At 39.3% G+C, this 14,001-nt stretch overlaps 1 protein-coding gene across 3 annotated transcripts in view; it reads left to right on the top strand.

Annotated features, from left to right (window-relative positions):
• The window catches only part of CUL5 (cullin 5), a 48,767-nt gene that overhangs the window by 20,667 nt on the left and 14,099 nt on the right, over positions 1–14,001 (top strand). For 2 of the 3 annotated variants that reach the window (XM_083499534.1, XM_083499533.1), the window contains 9 exons: positions 2,978–3,087; positions 5,450–5,549; positions 5,966–6,142; positions 6,813–6,954; positions 7,877–8,022; positions 8,104–8,184; positions 9,501–9,594; positions 11,888–12,018; positions 13,420–13,527. In XM_083499534.1, the coding sequence (XP_083355660.1) occupies positions 2,978–3,087; positions 5,450–5,549; positions 5,966–6,142; positions 6,813–6,954; positions 7,877–8,022; positions 8,104–8,184; positions 9,501–9,594; positions 11,888–12,018; positions 13,420–13,527 (1,089 nt within the window). Of the gene's footprint in view, positions 1–2,977; positions 3,972–5,449; positions 5,550–5,965; positions 6,143–6,812; positions 6,955–7,876; positions 8,023–8,103; positions 8,185–9,500; positions 9,595–11,887; positions 12,019–13,419; positions 13,528–14,001 lie in introns of all 3 variants that reach the window. The other variant, XM_083499535.1, reaches the window with a different exon arrangement.

Below are 14,001 nucleotides of genomic sequence, written 5' to 3'. Positions count from 1 at the left end.
ATCAGCCCCAACCTGAGCGACACCCAAACTGGACCTGAGCCCCAATCATTTTGGCTACAGGACTAATGCTTATTTAGGGTTTTAAAAATTCCACTACAGTCAGGAGCGGGGCAGGGCATGAAGACATTGTACCTCCCCCACCCACTCCACAGACACTGCAGAGAGCAAGAGAATTAAAACCTAGTGGGTGGGTGCTGCTTCACCAGCGTGTTCCTTGCAGGGAACCCACCGGTGAAGCAAACCTCTGCAGCCAGCAGACTTGTACCCTTGATGGGTGGCTCCTGCACTGCTTCTGTAGGTACTTGACTGTTGCGCCAGGCATGCCTGCCTACCCCTCACCGATATCATTTCCCCCCTGGGTGTCCCAGTTCATTGTGTTGCAGGGTCATGGCATCTCCACTTCCACTGACAATAGCACCTCCTCCCACTCCCACTATCTTCAAATGTGTCCAAACTGGTGCAGGTTGGAATGGTTCTGTCTACCATTTTGATTCAAAATGGCCTGCAGCCATTTCCAAACATAAACGAAAACTCTCCTCCATCTTGGGATCCATCAAATTTGATGATGATATCTCAAGTGGCATCTGAATGCATTGAGACAAACCACGTTCTAAAATATAATACTAATAATAATATAGAATAATATATAGAGAGAGTGTGTGTGTGTAGATGTGCCTTATGTGCTAGTGTCTCTCTTCCTAGAAAAGACTGCAAATCAACGCCTGGGGTGGGGTGGAGGGCTGCTGTTCTCAGCTACCTATGAGGAAGACTGGAGTGGATGGGGACAAAATGATGTTTGCAGAAGGTATTCAGAGTCTGAGGTTCTGCAACATGTCACAATAGGCTACCTGCAGTTGCTTAAGGTAAAAAGCTAAAATTTTGCCTGCCACGCTGTGCTAGAAGACTGACTAGAATTCTTCCCTTTTGTCCCTTTGTATTACTGCTGTGTGGAATGAGGCAATGGCAACTTGTTATATAGGCATAATTGTGCCAGTACAGTTAAGGTGGATAGGTAATGAAATTTTATACCATTGTAAATGCAGAACATTCTCTGTGTTATTAAAATCCAGGCAATTTGTTCAAATTGTCTGAAATTTAGCAGGGGCTTTCTCCATGTTGATACATTAAATGCAACTAGCTTGCTCCATAAGTTAGCTATATCTGAAGAGAACTGTTGAGGAACAGTCAAGTTGCACCAGTTCCATTTCCCTTCATTTGAGGCCATTTTTGCTCTCCCGTAAGATGCCATAGAACCATATAATTGTTGAGTTGGAAGGGACCACGTGGAAGGGACCGCTTGCAATGCTGAAATCTTTTACCCAACATGGGCTCGAACCCATGACCCTGAGATGAAGCGCCTGCTTTTTCTCAGTCATTTAAATGCACCTAGAATAGTAAAGGAAGTTATATTACAAATGTCTGGCATTTCAATTTTGTGAAAATCATTATCCTCATAAAGATAACTATCTTTTAAAGTCTCTGTGTAAGTAACCAGTTAAAGGCAAGTCATGAAGTCATGCTTAGTAAAAAGATCAAATGAATGTTTGGGCAAATAGTGTCTAAGTTGTAAGTGAGCACAATATGTTTGAATGCAGAATGTGTTTGCTTCTTGCATGGTGCAGAAATTGGATGAATGCCGTACAATTTCCTGTTCCTCTCCCATCTAAATATGGAAAATTTGTGAATGTCTTAACCCTTCTCTTAAACTGGACGCCAGTCTCTGGAGAACAACAACGGGAGAGAGCAATTGCCCTTGTGGGCTTCCCATGAGCGCCTGGTGATGGCCACTGTGGGAAACAAGCCTTCACTCTGATCCAGTAGAGACCTTTGAATTTCCAAGGCTCATGATATTTCGTTGCATTTAATTTTTCAGTGCTTAAAAACTCCTAGTATGGCAACATGGGTTAGTGTGGGTTAGTGCAGTATGGGTTAGTGCAGTGTGTCATTTGGATCTGCATACAGTGTTTTCTCACATGTCCCTCTCAGTTTGCATGCACTGTCTCCGCTGCAATAGGCTTTGCCTGATCACAGGGTAGATGTGGTGTTTCCACTTTGTCTCTATCACTCTTGCTTGAAGGAGAATAATTTTTGTGTGTATTTCTTTATCAGCTTTGTTGTTGACTTATGAAGCAAGAACATTAGAATTTGTGAAAAGGGTTCAGTGCAGGCACATTTTAAGTGTCAAGTATATTTGCATGTATTTTTCCTCCTACCGTACCTTTTTGCAACAAAACAGCAATATTGACACACTGAATATGCTGGACTGAGAGCAATAGAGCACTGTGTTCAGTTGTGTTTAAATGGACCCAAACCGTCTTGTTGGCGGTCAGTTGGATTACAGAGTGCATGTACCTCACCTGGATGTATCTGAAGAGTTTTGTACTTCAGAATCTGCTTCCAAGTTTAAAATGTGCTGCATAAGGTTAGTCCATATCCCTAGTGCTATAAGGTTACAGTGGTGTTTGAAAACCTCCAGCACAATGCAGATAAATAAAACAATGAAAATGCATTTTGTCAGTTTTTCATTGTCTCCCCTTTTTGTGGCTCATGACTTAAAAAGCTTCTTTCTTGTTTAAGTCCTGGGCTATTACTTAAATGTACCTGCTGGAGTATCATGTACAACTTAGGGGGATAGGAGATGAATCTCTCATTGGGACATTTTTAAAACATGGCTAGTTCAATATGTTTGAAGTCTGAACCTAGGAAAACCAATGTGTGCTGTGAATTCTACTAAGTTTGTTCCCCTGAGGATAACACGGTGTGATCATGAAACTTCACAGGGTAAGATGCAATGAGTTATTTAAAGAAGTGGTTGTCTAGTTGATCTATTTGACTACAGGTGGACTCAAGTGCACATGTAATTGGAAGCCCCAACGAGCAAAATGGACTGGATTCAGAATAAACATATATAGGATTGGGCTGCAAGATTAATTCTTATTTGACCTGTATTTAAAGTATGCTGTCTTCTTTCTTGAAGAATAAAGGTTCACTTCAGTTTGAAGACAAATGGGATTTCATGCGCCCCATTGTTCTGAAGCTTTTGCGCCAGGAATCTGTCACGAAACAGCAGTGGTTTGATCTATTTTCGTAAGTAGTGTGTATCATTTGTAATTCTTGGGTAATAGAACAATGGTAATGGTTTGTAATATCTTGTTGAAACAGTTGTTTAAGGAAAGACCCTGTAATAGACTTCTTACTTAGGATACTCATTTGTTTTCAAGATAGCTAGCAATTGACTTTGAAAATTAAAATGGTAATGAAGTGATTTATTTGGGATTATCATTTACTTAAACTGTTATGTATTGATGTACTGTGCTCATAGGTTCCACATTCAAGTAATTTTTCTCTGATAAAATGATTCGACAGTTATTTTTATATAGCACAATCTATTGCTATTCTGTCAACAGAAGTCTAAATTCTAATCAGTGCTTTACTCAGAGCTGAAAATATGCTGAAAAGAGCAATTTCCGAAGCTAATAGCAGTTTTTAGCAGTGCTGCGTTTACAAAATATGCACACACACACAAATGGATCTCAGGACGTATTTATGGAACACACATACCCTTTTTTAAAGAACATTTGTTCCATTTTTTGTTGACAGGGCTTTTCCTTCTAAAGAGTTTTTCTAGCAGTAGAAGGGGCTTGCTTCCTGGGCTGTAATGGTCACTTGAACTAGCAAGCCCCTGGCTATCAGGGCTCACTCCAGTAACCTATGAATTCCCCCTCAAGTTGCTCTTGCCAAAAAAGGGAGTTGCTGTTAAGCCTTTTCCTGACATTCTCTCCCCCACCCCACCCCTCCGGCCGATGTTCCTTGAGCTGAGAGATGAAGATTGGGAGGTTGGAGGATGGAGACACATGCATGGGCAATCATATGTTCATAGGAGAGATGGTACCCATGCCTTGTATGCAAGTGAGCTTACTTGAGTGTGTAACACACCATACTTGCTGACCAGAGGGCCTCGCTGCTCTTAGGTAAGCTTGTGGGCTTGCCCTAATATGATTTCTCTCTCTTGATGTATGCTTAGAATGAGCGGATGAAGGTGACCCTTTCCTAAGTGGAATTAAAATAGTGTGGCAAACTTGAGAGGGAAGGGGCAAGCAATCGGGGGCAAGAAGTATTGAGAATTTCATCACCAGCTCTTGCAAAGGTGAAACATCATATGAGACATCTTTGCAGGACAGATTGCCATAAAGTGACTCCATGGAAGATTTGGCAGTCACATGGGTGGCAGATTAAGTTGAAGTAGATGTAGTCCTACTCTGAGTACACACATTGAAATTAATGGATATGTCTAACTTATGTTAATTAATTTCAATAGGTCTACTGTAAGTAAACCTTAGTTGGATACAACTCATAGGTTTGCTAAGCTCCAGATCTGATAGTTTCGAATAAGGACATAAAGAGCTTCTATATATATGGAGTCATATCAATGGCTTTTATAGCATCTATATAAATGGTTGTTGGCTGGTTTTATCAGTGGGGTAATCTTAAAGGTGGGAGGGTGGCCAAACCCTCTCCCTCTCCCTCTCCCTCTCCCTCTCCCTCTCCCTCTCCCTCTCCCCAAAGGGACACGTTAGAAAATCCAGTTTCTTTCTGATACTTGAAGTCAGGGAAGAGACACACTGGAGTGCCTAAGTGAGAGCAGAGACAAATATTGTCCATTTTTAAGCCATTTTGCAGGGAAACCAGATTGATAGCTGGCTCGGCGAGTGAGAGAAGGGCTTTTCTTCTTTATTTGCTTGCCTGTGCCTTCATCTCACTACCTCATATTGCTGGAAGTCCAGAAGGAAGAAGGTGATGAACACCTGGGGTATGTGAGATTGTCAGAACATCTCAGGAGAGCAGCTTTTGCTAAAAAACCGCTGGTTGTTAACCTCATTATGACCATTAGCAGCTCTTCAGGGTCTCAGTCAGGGCTGTTTTAGACATTACCAAAACACCTTCAACTGGGGAAGCCAGACACTGAACTTAGGATGTTTACAAAAGTATATGATCTAGCACTAAGCGCAGCCCTTTCTTTATGTGTGCCTCATTAAAACGGTTCCATTTTTTTCCGGGGAGATGCTGTTTCTCCACCTGGAAGTAGTTCTGTTTCCCAGGACGGCAGCTTTGGTTAGGCATACTCTGTAACAGTGGACTTTGTAAATGAATGATAAAGTGCCAGATTCTTTTTTCTACTGTGAATTATTTGACTTCAGACATTAATATTGCATGTACAGATTTGTATATGCTGATATGTCTATTTAGGACAGCCTAATGGACAAAGTAATGTGTGGTCCCACTTTTCCTAGCTTTGGGTAGGCACTATATTGTTGACATTTACATGGGGTTGCTTGAGGACTGTATATAGGTTTTGTGGGCACATTATTATCAAGTGGCCACTTAAACTGAAATTTCAGCTATACAGTTTAGTATTAACTTGACCTGACTGAATGTATATATTTTCTAGGGATGTGCATGGCGTTTGCTTGTGGGATGATAAAGGCCCAGCAAAAATACACCAGGCTTTGAAAGAAGATATCCTTGATTTTATTAAACAAGCACAAGCAGTAAGTTTTCAACTTGTCAACAAGTATATTCTTTTCTCCTGATATCTCAAAAGTGTATTTTCTCAAAGGCAGCTCAACTTTGCATACAGAACTGAGAATAACCACAAACATGATGGGTCACCTAATTCAAATCTCCCTGAATAGGGCGGTGTGTACTGTGCAAATGTTGGGCGATTGTCATCTTGTAGCTTTTTTACAAGTTTGCGTTTGTAACATCAGAGTTCTTTGTGTTATGTGTGGCATATTTTTTTTTAAAAAAAGAATCAATAGCTGCATTGGTAGTAGGCATTAGAAATACTCGTGTATGTTTTTATACTGTATCTGTCTTTATACTGTACCTGTGATCTTCGGATGAAGCGTGGTATAGAAACTTAATAAATGAAGATGACAATATTTTGAGCCATCTCTTCTTTCAGAGAGTGCTGAGCCACCAAGATGATACTGCATTACTGAAAGCCTATATTGTAGAGTGGCGTAAATTCTTCACTCAGTGTGATATCTTACCCAAGCCATTTTGTCAGTTAGAGATTACTCTCATGGGCAAACAAGGCAGCAATAAGAAGTCCAATGTAGAAGACAGTATTGTACGAAAGGTAAGTGCTTTGCTGTAAATATACACCATCACAAAGAGTGTGTGTTGTAGCACGAATACATGGCATAGCATAGTGAAATCTTGCATCGTCTATAGTTATACTGAAGCATCACTTTAAAGTGGGGGTCAGAACTGATGATTTACTGAACTGCTTCTCTTTCCACTGCCAGACACAATTCCATAATGCAGTGCTTTTCATCCAGTGTAGTGGTAGCTTTGCATATTCCTGCTGCTTTTTTCTTAAACAAATTTGTAGGTAGGTGATGAATATGTTCTTCCTTCGAAAGTGTGAAGAGTGTGGCCAAAAAAAGCAGTTGGTTTATGTTTTCCTGAGTTTTAAAGATAAGACTGAGTGAGTGCATAATTAGCTGGAGTTATTTAAAACACACTTTCTACTCAATTAACAATGCTCACTATAAAGTGACTATATACCTCACTGGAGACCTGTTTTTTTGTTTTTGTTAGTCCTTGGTAAAGAGAGTGGTAATTGTAACAGAACATTTGTTTTTTTGAATAGCTGCCATGTGGGCATGCTGTACTATTTGAGAAATAAGTTTAAATCTGAAACTGAACTTTTGACAGGCCCTTCAAGGACCAGTTTTTAATAGGTTGCCTCTTGAGAATTTGTACATACCTTTTAATGTTATTTCTTCTTCATTCTGTCTTTGCAGCTCATGTTAGACACTTGGAACGAATCCATATTTTCAAATATAAAGACTCGCCTTCAAGACAGTGCAATGAAGCTGGTCCATGCTGAAAGGCTAGGGGAAGCATTTGACTCTCAACTTGTCATTGGTGTTAGAGAATCGTATGGTATGTGTTGTTTTATGGGACATGTCTTCAGAACCCCATTAATATACAAACCATCATAGTTTGCCTCCAGCTACAATTTGCATTGACAAAAGGATTGATGACAAGTGTACAGAAAAGACCAGTAATCTCTGTAGTCCAGCAGCAGGAGCAGTTTCCAAAGGTGTTTGAACTATAAGGTTTTTTTTCTTGATGCTTGAAACTTGTCCCTTGTCTTGATTAGTAAATAAGAAATTTCTTCAGACATTTCAATCAGTTATGATCTTAAGATTCATGTTACTGCTGCTTTTGCACAGACAAATGCCCTGGGATTTTTTTTTGGGGGGGGGGGGCGGGGAGGAATCTGAAATCCCATGGGCTGGTGGAAGTCAAATTCGATATTTTTTAAACACTACCCTTTTTGGTGCTGTAAGTTCCAGAGTTAGCCCTCCCTGTCTGGCCCAGCCCTTGCCCTCTCCTAGAATGCCCATTTTTCAGGTCTTATGCCGGAAAGATCTTTCAGTAATGACTCAGGTGACTGAGCCGACAGGTTGAGGGAGTTAAGACTGGCATATCTTTGCCTAAGTTGGTATATGGGGCTTACGCCAGCATAGCCCAGCAGCACCAGGAATCGGCTGATTAAGCGAGAGATCTTGTGGGTCTTTATTCGCTCATCATGAGACAAGTCTTGGGTTTGGATTGCTCCCTTACCTGCTAACTTACAATCTAAAATTGCCCTAAAAAGCACACTTTTATTCCTCTTATTAGACTTCTAAGTTGCCATCATCTTATGTCCAGATGATCAGGAATTTTTTTAAAAAATGGAAAGCTAGACTATGTTTTTTCTGCCTATTGTTATATTCATTGTCATTAATGGGAGAAGTAAGTGTGTTTCATCATATAGAAGCCCAGGAAGAATGCTTTAACTTTATATTCCTCATTTCAGTTAATCTGTGTTCTAATCCTGAAGACAAACTCCAGATTTATCGGGATAATTTTGAAAAAGCATACCTTGATTCAACAGAGAGATTTTATAGAACTCAAGCCCCTTCGTATTTGCAACAAAATGGTGTTCAGAATTACATGAAATATGTAAGTTCAAAGGTGTTGGTATGAAGTTGTTGTTCCTGTTAATGTTAATATTCTAAGTAATTGTTGTTCTGCTCTCTACAGGCAGATGCTAAATTAAAGGAAGAAGAGAAAAGAGCACTACGGTATTTAGAAACCAGGCGGGAATGTAACTCTGTAGAAGCGGTATGTGTTAGTTTTAGCTATATATAGCAGGTATAATTATATACAATTGTATACCCATTTACGTGGGTGCAAACATCACGAGCTCTGTGGAACTTGTGTATGGGATTGCCCTGTAGAATGTGTACATGCTTCTGCTTTTTAATCCCTATGTTTTAGGACCCTTGTTCCCTTGATTGTAATCTTTATTAACTGTTTTTAATATTGTAATTCAAAATTGATGTAACCCACCCTGGAACTTCATGGTGAAGAGTGGATGATGATAATGATGATGATGATGATGATGATGAAATAATACTCACATTAGTCAAAATGTGTATAAACGTAATTTTATCTACTATAGGGGGTGTCCTAAATTTGCTTCATACTGGGGAGTTCTGTATTTTGCAAAACTTGAGACTAGCTGATTTCAGATGATCCTCCAAGCCAGAGCTTCCCAAACTGTGTGTCACATGAATACTCCCCATGCTCCTCCTGGGGCTGGAAAGGGGTTAGTTTAACCACCAGTTTGCTAGTAAAACTGAATTGTCGTGTCACAAAATGATGCATGTCTAAAAAGTGTGTCACCAACATGAAAAGTTTGGAAAGCTCTCCTCCAAACCATAGTTTGAGCAAGCCCTCCAAACCAGAATTGCAAAGCACAAAATGATCCTGGTGTGCTGTCCTAGTTTGAAGGGTTCAATCTCCCCCAAACACTTCACCCAAAATGTCTTCCATATCACTAAAAAAAAGACAACCCCCTCCCATTCCTCAGTCTCACAATCAGAGAAGTCTCCACACCAAAGGAAAATGGATTGGGAGGGAGGAATAAATAAGCAGACTCAGGTGTAAGTTCTTAGTTACCAGTTCTTTGAATGATAAACTGGATTGGAAAGAGTTCAAGGAGTTCATAAGTTCTTGGTGTCTCAGCTGCACAGATGAAGTGGCCCCACATCTGTTCTGTCTTCTGTGTAGCCTAATGTAATGGCTGCTATCAGGTGACAATTCATGGAGGGAGGAGCTTGAGTGCTCTGATGGTGTTTCCTGCTTGGCAGGGGGTTGGACTCGATGGCCCTTGTGGTCTCTTCCAACTCTATGATTCTATGATTCTATGACTGTATTCCTTCTGTTTCCTCCACTATTATTGCCTAATGTAATGGCTGCTGCAAATTGTGGCTTGATTAAAAGAGGAAGTGATTGATTGAGGCATGAATGAGGGAGGGAGAGAGGGGTGTGTGGAACGTTCCTCATCCTCCAAAACATGATTGCAAGATCATCTCAATTCAGCTGATGTGTTTCTACATCCTAAATACACTAATGGTTGCATTGTTACCTTTCAGCTTATGGAGTGCTGTGTGAATGCTCTGGTGACATCTTTTAAGGAGACAATTTTAGCTGAATGCCAAGGCATGATCAAACGAAATGAAACGGAAAGTAAGTGAAGTGTAGCATAAATCTGTGTCATTAGATTGGTATGGACAGAGTAAAATATATATCTGATTTATCTTACTGCTTTTGTAAAGAGTAGCACACAAGAAATACAATTTGATGTAGAACCAGTTCAGAGTTGCTTGCTGCCCTGCATGGCTATGTGTAAATATATTTTATCACATGTTTCTTTGTTGCACTTTTATCCTACCCTTTCTCCAAGGAGCTCAGGGTCTGTACACAAAGTTATTCTCCCCATCTTAATCCTCAAAACAACCCTGTTAATTCCATGAGTCTGAGGAATAGTGGCTGGTCTAAGGTTAACTTCATGGCTGAGTGGGAGCTGAAATCTGTTCTACCTGCATAGTCTAATAGTTGAACCACTATATTACACATCGGGATGTTTATATTCATTCATTGCAGTTTCAGTGCATTTCATGTAACAATGAGGGTTAATCCAGTGGTAGCTTGAAAGCACACTTGGCCCCACCATATTGCATTATGATTGCTGCTGCATGCTTTTAGCTGTATTTCAACACCCTTGTCTGTCTTTTGGGTCTACTTAGTTTTTATCATTTAGGTGAACAGGCATATCTTTAAGCCCTAGGAATGCTATTAGTTTATGTGCCTTTTTGGCAAAGGTTTATGTTGATGTCATTCTGAGTTGCTTTTCAATACATTATTATCCATGGGTTGAAATCAGAAGAAAGAGACTGCATAAGCAAACAACCCTGCACACTATAACCTTTTGTTTAATTTACCCCACTACATGGTATATGTTATTTGTTGGTGTGTTTTTTTTAAAAAAAAAGCAATTAGTTCAAAATGGATGATTCCACCTTTCATGGTATAAACATCTGCAGTTAGGCCTGGGAATTCAAAAGGTATCTGACCTTTAAAAAATATGCTTGGCTTCTCATCCTGACAGCACTTCTTTGGCAGCAGTCCAGAGCTGAATATAGCAAGGTAGCAAACGTCGTACAAGTATAACTTTCATTCCCCAAGGGGAATGAGACTTTATGGGAACTTGCAACTATTGAGAAATTGATTAGTGAACTTGGGCTATTGCAGTGAATTTCGCTGCATAGTCCTGGAGAAGACAGGTCCATAAAACCAGTTCTTCCCCCACAGTTTTGCTGTCCTCTGCATCCTTCCCTGAATGATTCAGTGATTTATTTGTTTTACATACTTAATTTGAATTATATACTGCTTATTCTTAAAAACCTCTCAGTGGTTTACATAAAATGTAATGCTGACCCTGGCTGACTGTAGGCAGCAAATCAGGAGTCCTCCTTGAGGATGCATTCTTTCTCCTGCCTTCTCTTCCTTTTATTTCCTTCCTTCCTTCCCCGCCTTTCCCCCTGATGACACTCAAGGTAGTTTCTCTTCTCTTCCCTTCCAAGGGTTAACTATAGTTCTCTTTCATGGTCCCAGTGCAGTCCCATTTATCGGTACTGTGCCTGTGCAGAGCCTTATTTTGGAGCCTTCTAGAGCTAGGCTAATGTTTTCTGCAGGCAGCTCGCCCCCATCTTAGCACACACACTCAAAATGGCCATGGCTACTACTGTTCTGTAAGTTCCCTTCATCCATGTCAGTGATAGCATAATGAGAGACTTCCTACTTGCCTGTTCTGTCAGAGGTTGAGCTTGGCTATTTAAAATCAGCACTATATTCCTTTTTATTCTTTCTTTACTATAGTGTATTTTATTAATACAGTATATACAGATTTTTTAAAAAATATTTCACATCTTTGATTGCTGTGAGCCTCAGGGTGCTTCTGTCTTCTCCCAACAAGCCTATTTTACTTTATTTTCACAACATTTATATACTGCTCATATACACATATACCATAGTTCAAAGCCTAGATTACAAGGATCCTGGTATTGATTAACCATGGTGTGTATGTGATGTAAGACTATGGTTAATGCTGAAAGGAAAGCGGAAAATTGCTTCATGAAGGAGAAAGTGTGCATTCTCAAGGCTGGCTTCCAATTTGCACATTGTGGTTTGCACAGAGCCCAGGTTAAGCCTGAACAGACCCACTGGATAATCTCAAGTCATTATTCATAGAATTTCCACTGATAGTTTGTGAAGTGGAGGAGCATTTTGCAAATAAGAGAGCATGAATCAAACATTTTGCAATTTGTAGACATTATTATTGTTATTTGAATTGATATACTGCCCTATGCCTGGAGGTCTCAGGGCAGTTCACAGAATAAAGCTTCTCTGGAATAAAGCTTCCAGGTGCCTTGCTACAGATGAATTGACTTGTGACTTCTTCAACTTTTTTTGTCTTCAGAGTTGCATCTAATGTTTTCATTGATGGATAAAGTTCCTAATGGAATAGAGCCTATGTTAAAAGATTTGGAAGAGCATATCGTTAGTGCTGGATTAGCAGATATGGTAGCAGCCGCTGAAACTATTACTACTGTAAGTAGGTGTTTCTTGACTTTATCCCTTACCCTTAGAAAGCTTTCCTTTTATATCAGGAATATTTTGCAAAACTAATTCTCAGTTTGGTGTGAAGTAGGTATCCAAAGTGTTGGTTGCCTTTTTCTACTGCCCAAGAAATCATGCAGCCAAATGTTTGCAGCTACGTCCAGTATGATATGCTCCTTCCCACTTCAGTCCCTGCCTTGCCCAGGAACACAGTCTCTACTAAATCTTGAAATGAATGTGTGAAATTGAATTGAAAACCAGGCTGTTTACTAGATACAGTAGGGAAATATTGCTGTTTCCTTAAAATCATTGGGGTTTTAAAATTTCATGAAATAAAACTGCAAGCTTTTAATTTTATTGGCGTTATTAAGCAATTAAAGATTCCTATTACAAATTGAAACTTTGCTTCAAAGCAATCAGCACAATTAAGAGCAAGCCAAATCCCTGGAATGTGGGGATCTTAAAAGAACTGCCACCACACTGGCAAGATAAATTCCCTGCACCAGATTCAATGGTAGAGAAATTAACCATTGCTCTGCCTTCCAATTTGCATTTAGAGTTAGCACATAGCATGCCATTGAGGGACTTCCCAGTTGTGATACGAATGAGCAGTCAGAAGCCTCAGATTTGTACATTCATCCTCTCCAACTTTTGTGTGCAGCAATTCCCTACCTCCAGTTCTTGTTTGAGGCCAATTTTAGTAAGCAAGTTTCATCCAAACCATGGTTAGTGTCAAACCAGGTGAATTGCCATGCATACTAGGCACACCAAGCCCCAAACCTTTAGCTGGTGGTTCACGTAATGCCAGTCTTTGGTTTAACAGAACGTCTGAATCACTTCTTGGGGTGAAATTGTATTTTTTTGTAATAGGAAAAGTAGCTGAAATTGATGGTGGCCTGTAAAGTCACCTCTGCCTTCTAAAGAACTGGGACATCTTCCTTAAATGAAGCAGTTTTATTGGAAGCACCTGGTGTACTTTTCCAGTCTATAAAAAGGGATGGATCAAAAAGCTGACAGTAACCAGATATCTGTCAGATTGTCCACTAACACTCAACAATTTCCATTTTTAATATATTTTGAATAGTTCTTGTTCCTTTGTTCTAACAGTTTGTACTTAGCAGAAATTTCTGTAGAATATAGGTTCTTCCAAGAAATGTGTTTTAGGAATATAATTCAGAAAACTTTATATAAATTGTTTGAACTTAAAATTGGTAATGTGCTTCATAAAACCTAGCAAAAGTAATTACTTTTGAGCTCAATACCCTCCATGAAAATAAGTAATTCACAGAAAATTGGTTTAGTTTACCAGTGCCACTGATTAATAATAATGTGCTATTTTTTCTCACAGATTTGGCTTTTTATTTTTTGTTGCTTTGCTTCTTCAATTTTTAGGATTCTGAAAAGTATGTAGAACAATTGCTCACATTATTTAATCGATTTAGCAAGCTGGTTAAAGAAGCTTTTCAAGATGACCCAAGATTTCTTACTGCCAGAGATAAGGTATGATTGTTATTAATTCAGTTTGCCATTTGTTTCAGTTTTTAATATTGTGTGTTTTAAAACACAATGACATACTTCATGTTTCAAGTCTACAATTTGTTATTGATGCTTATGGGACTTGCATGATGTAAATGAAAAATATAGTAACTAGGCATCTGACTGTCATCTTAATAATTCTCTATATAGAAGTAATTGCAAGATTTCAATCATATACTTAATACAGTTACATTTGACGCTGTCACAGCTATACATGCCTAATTAATCATGATATGTCAATATTGCCCCAAGCATCTAAGTCGGGGATTTCTTAAGATGATTATAGAAATAGTAGCGAATTGAAAGTCCTATAACTATAAACTGAATATAAAATGTTGGAGAATACCATCACAAGGTATGATAATAAGACTAGGTGCACTGCTGATATAATGGTAGGTTTTTAAATGCAGGCAACAAAACTCTTACATTTCTATGGAT

The sequence above is a fragment of the Podarcis liolepis genome, assembly GCF_965112155.1.
Source record: "Podarcis liolepis genome assembly, chromosome: 4".
NCBI classification, from domain to species: Eukaryota; Metazoa; Chordata; class Lepidosauria; order Squamata; family Lacertidae; genus Podarcis; species Podarcis liolepis.
The sequence above is the reverse complement of the archived record's forward strand: the minus strand, read 5'-3'. Positions and strand labels throughout refer to the sequence as shown.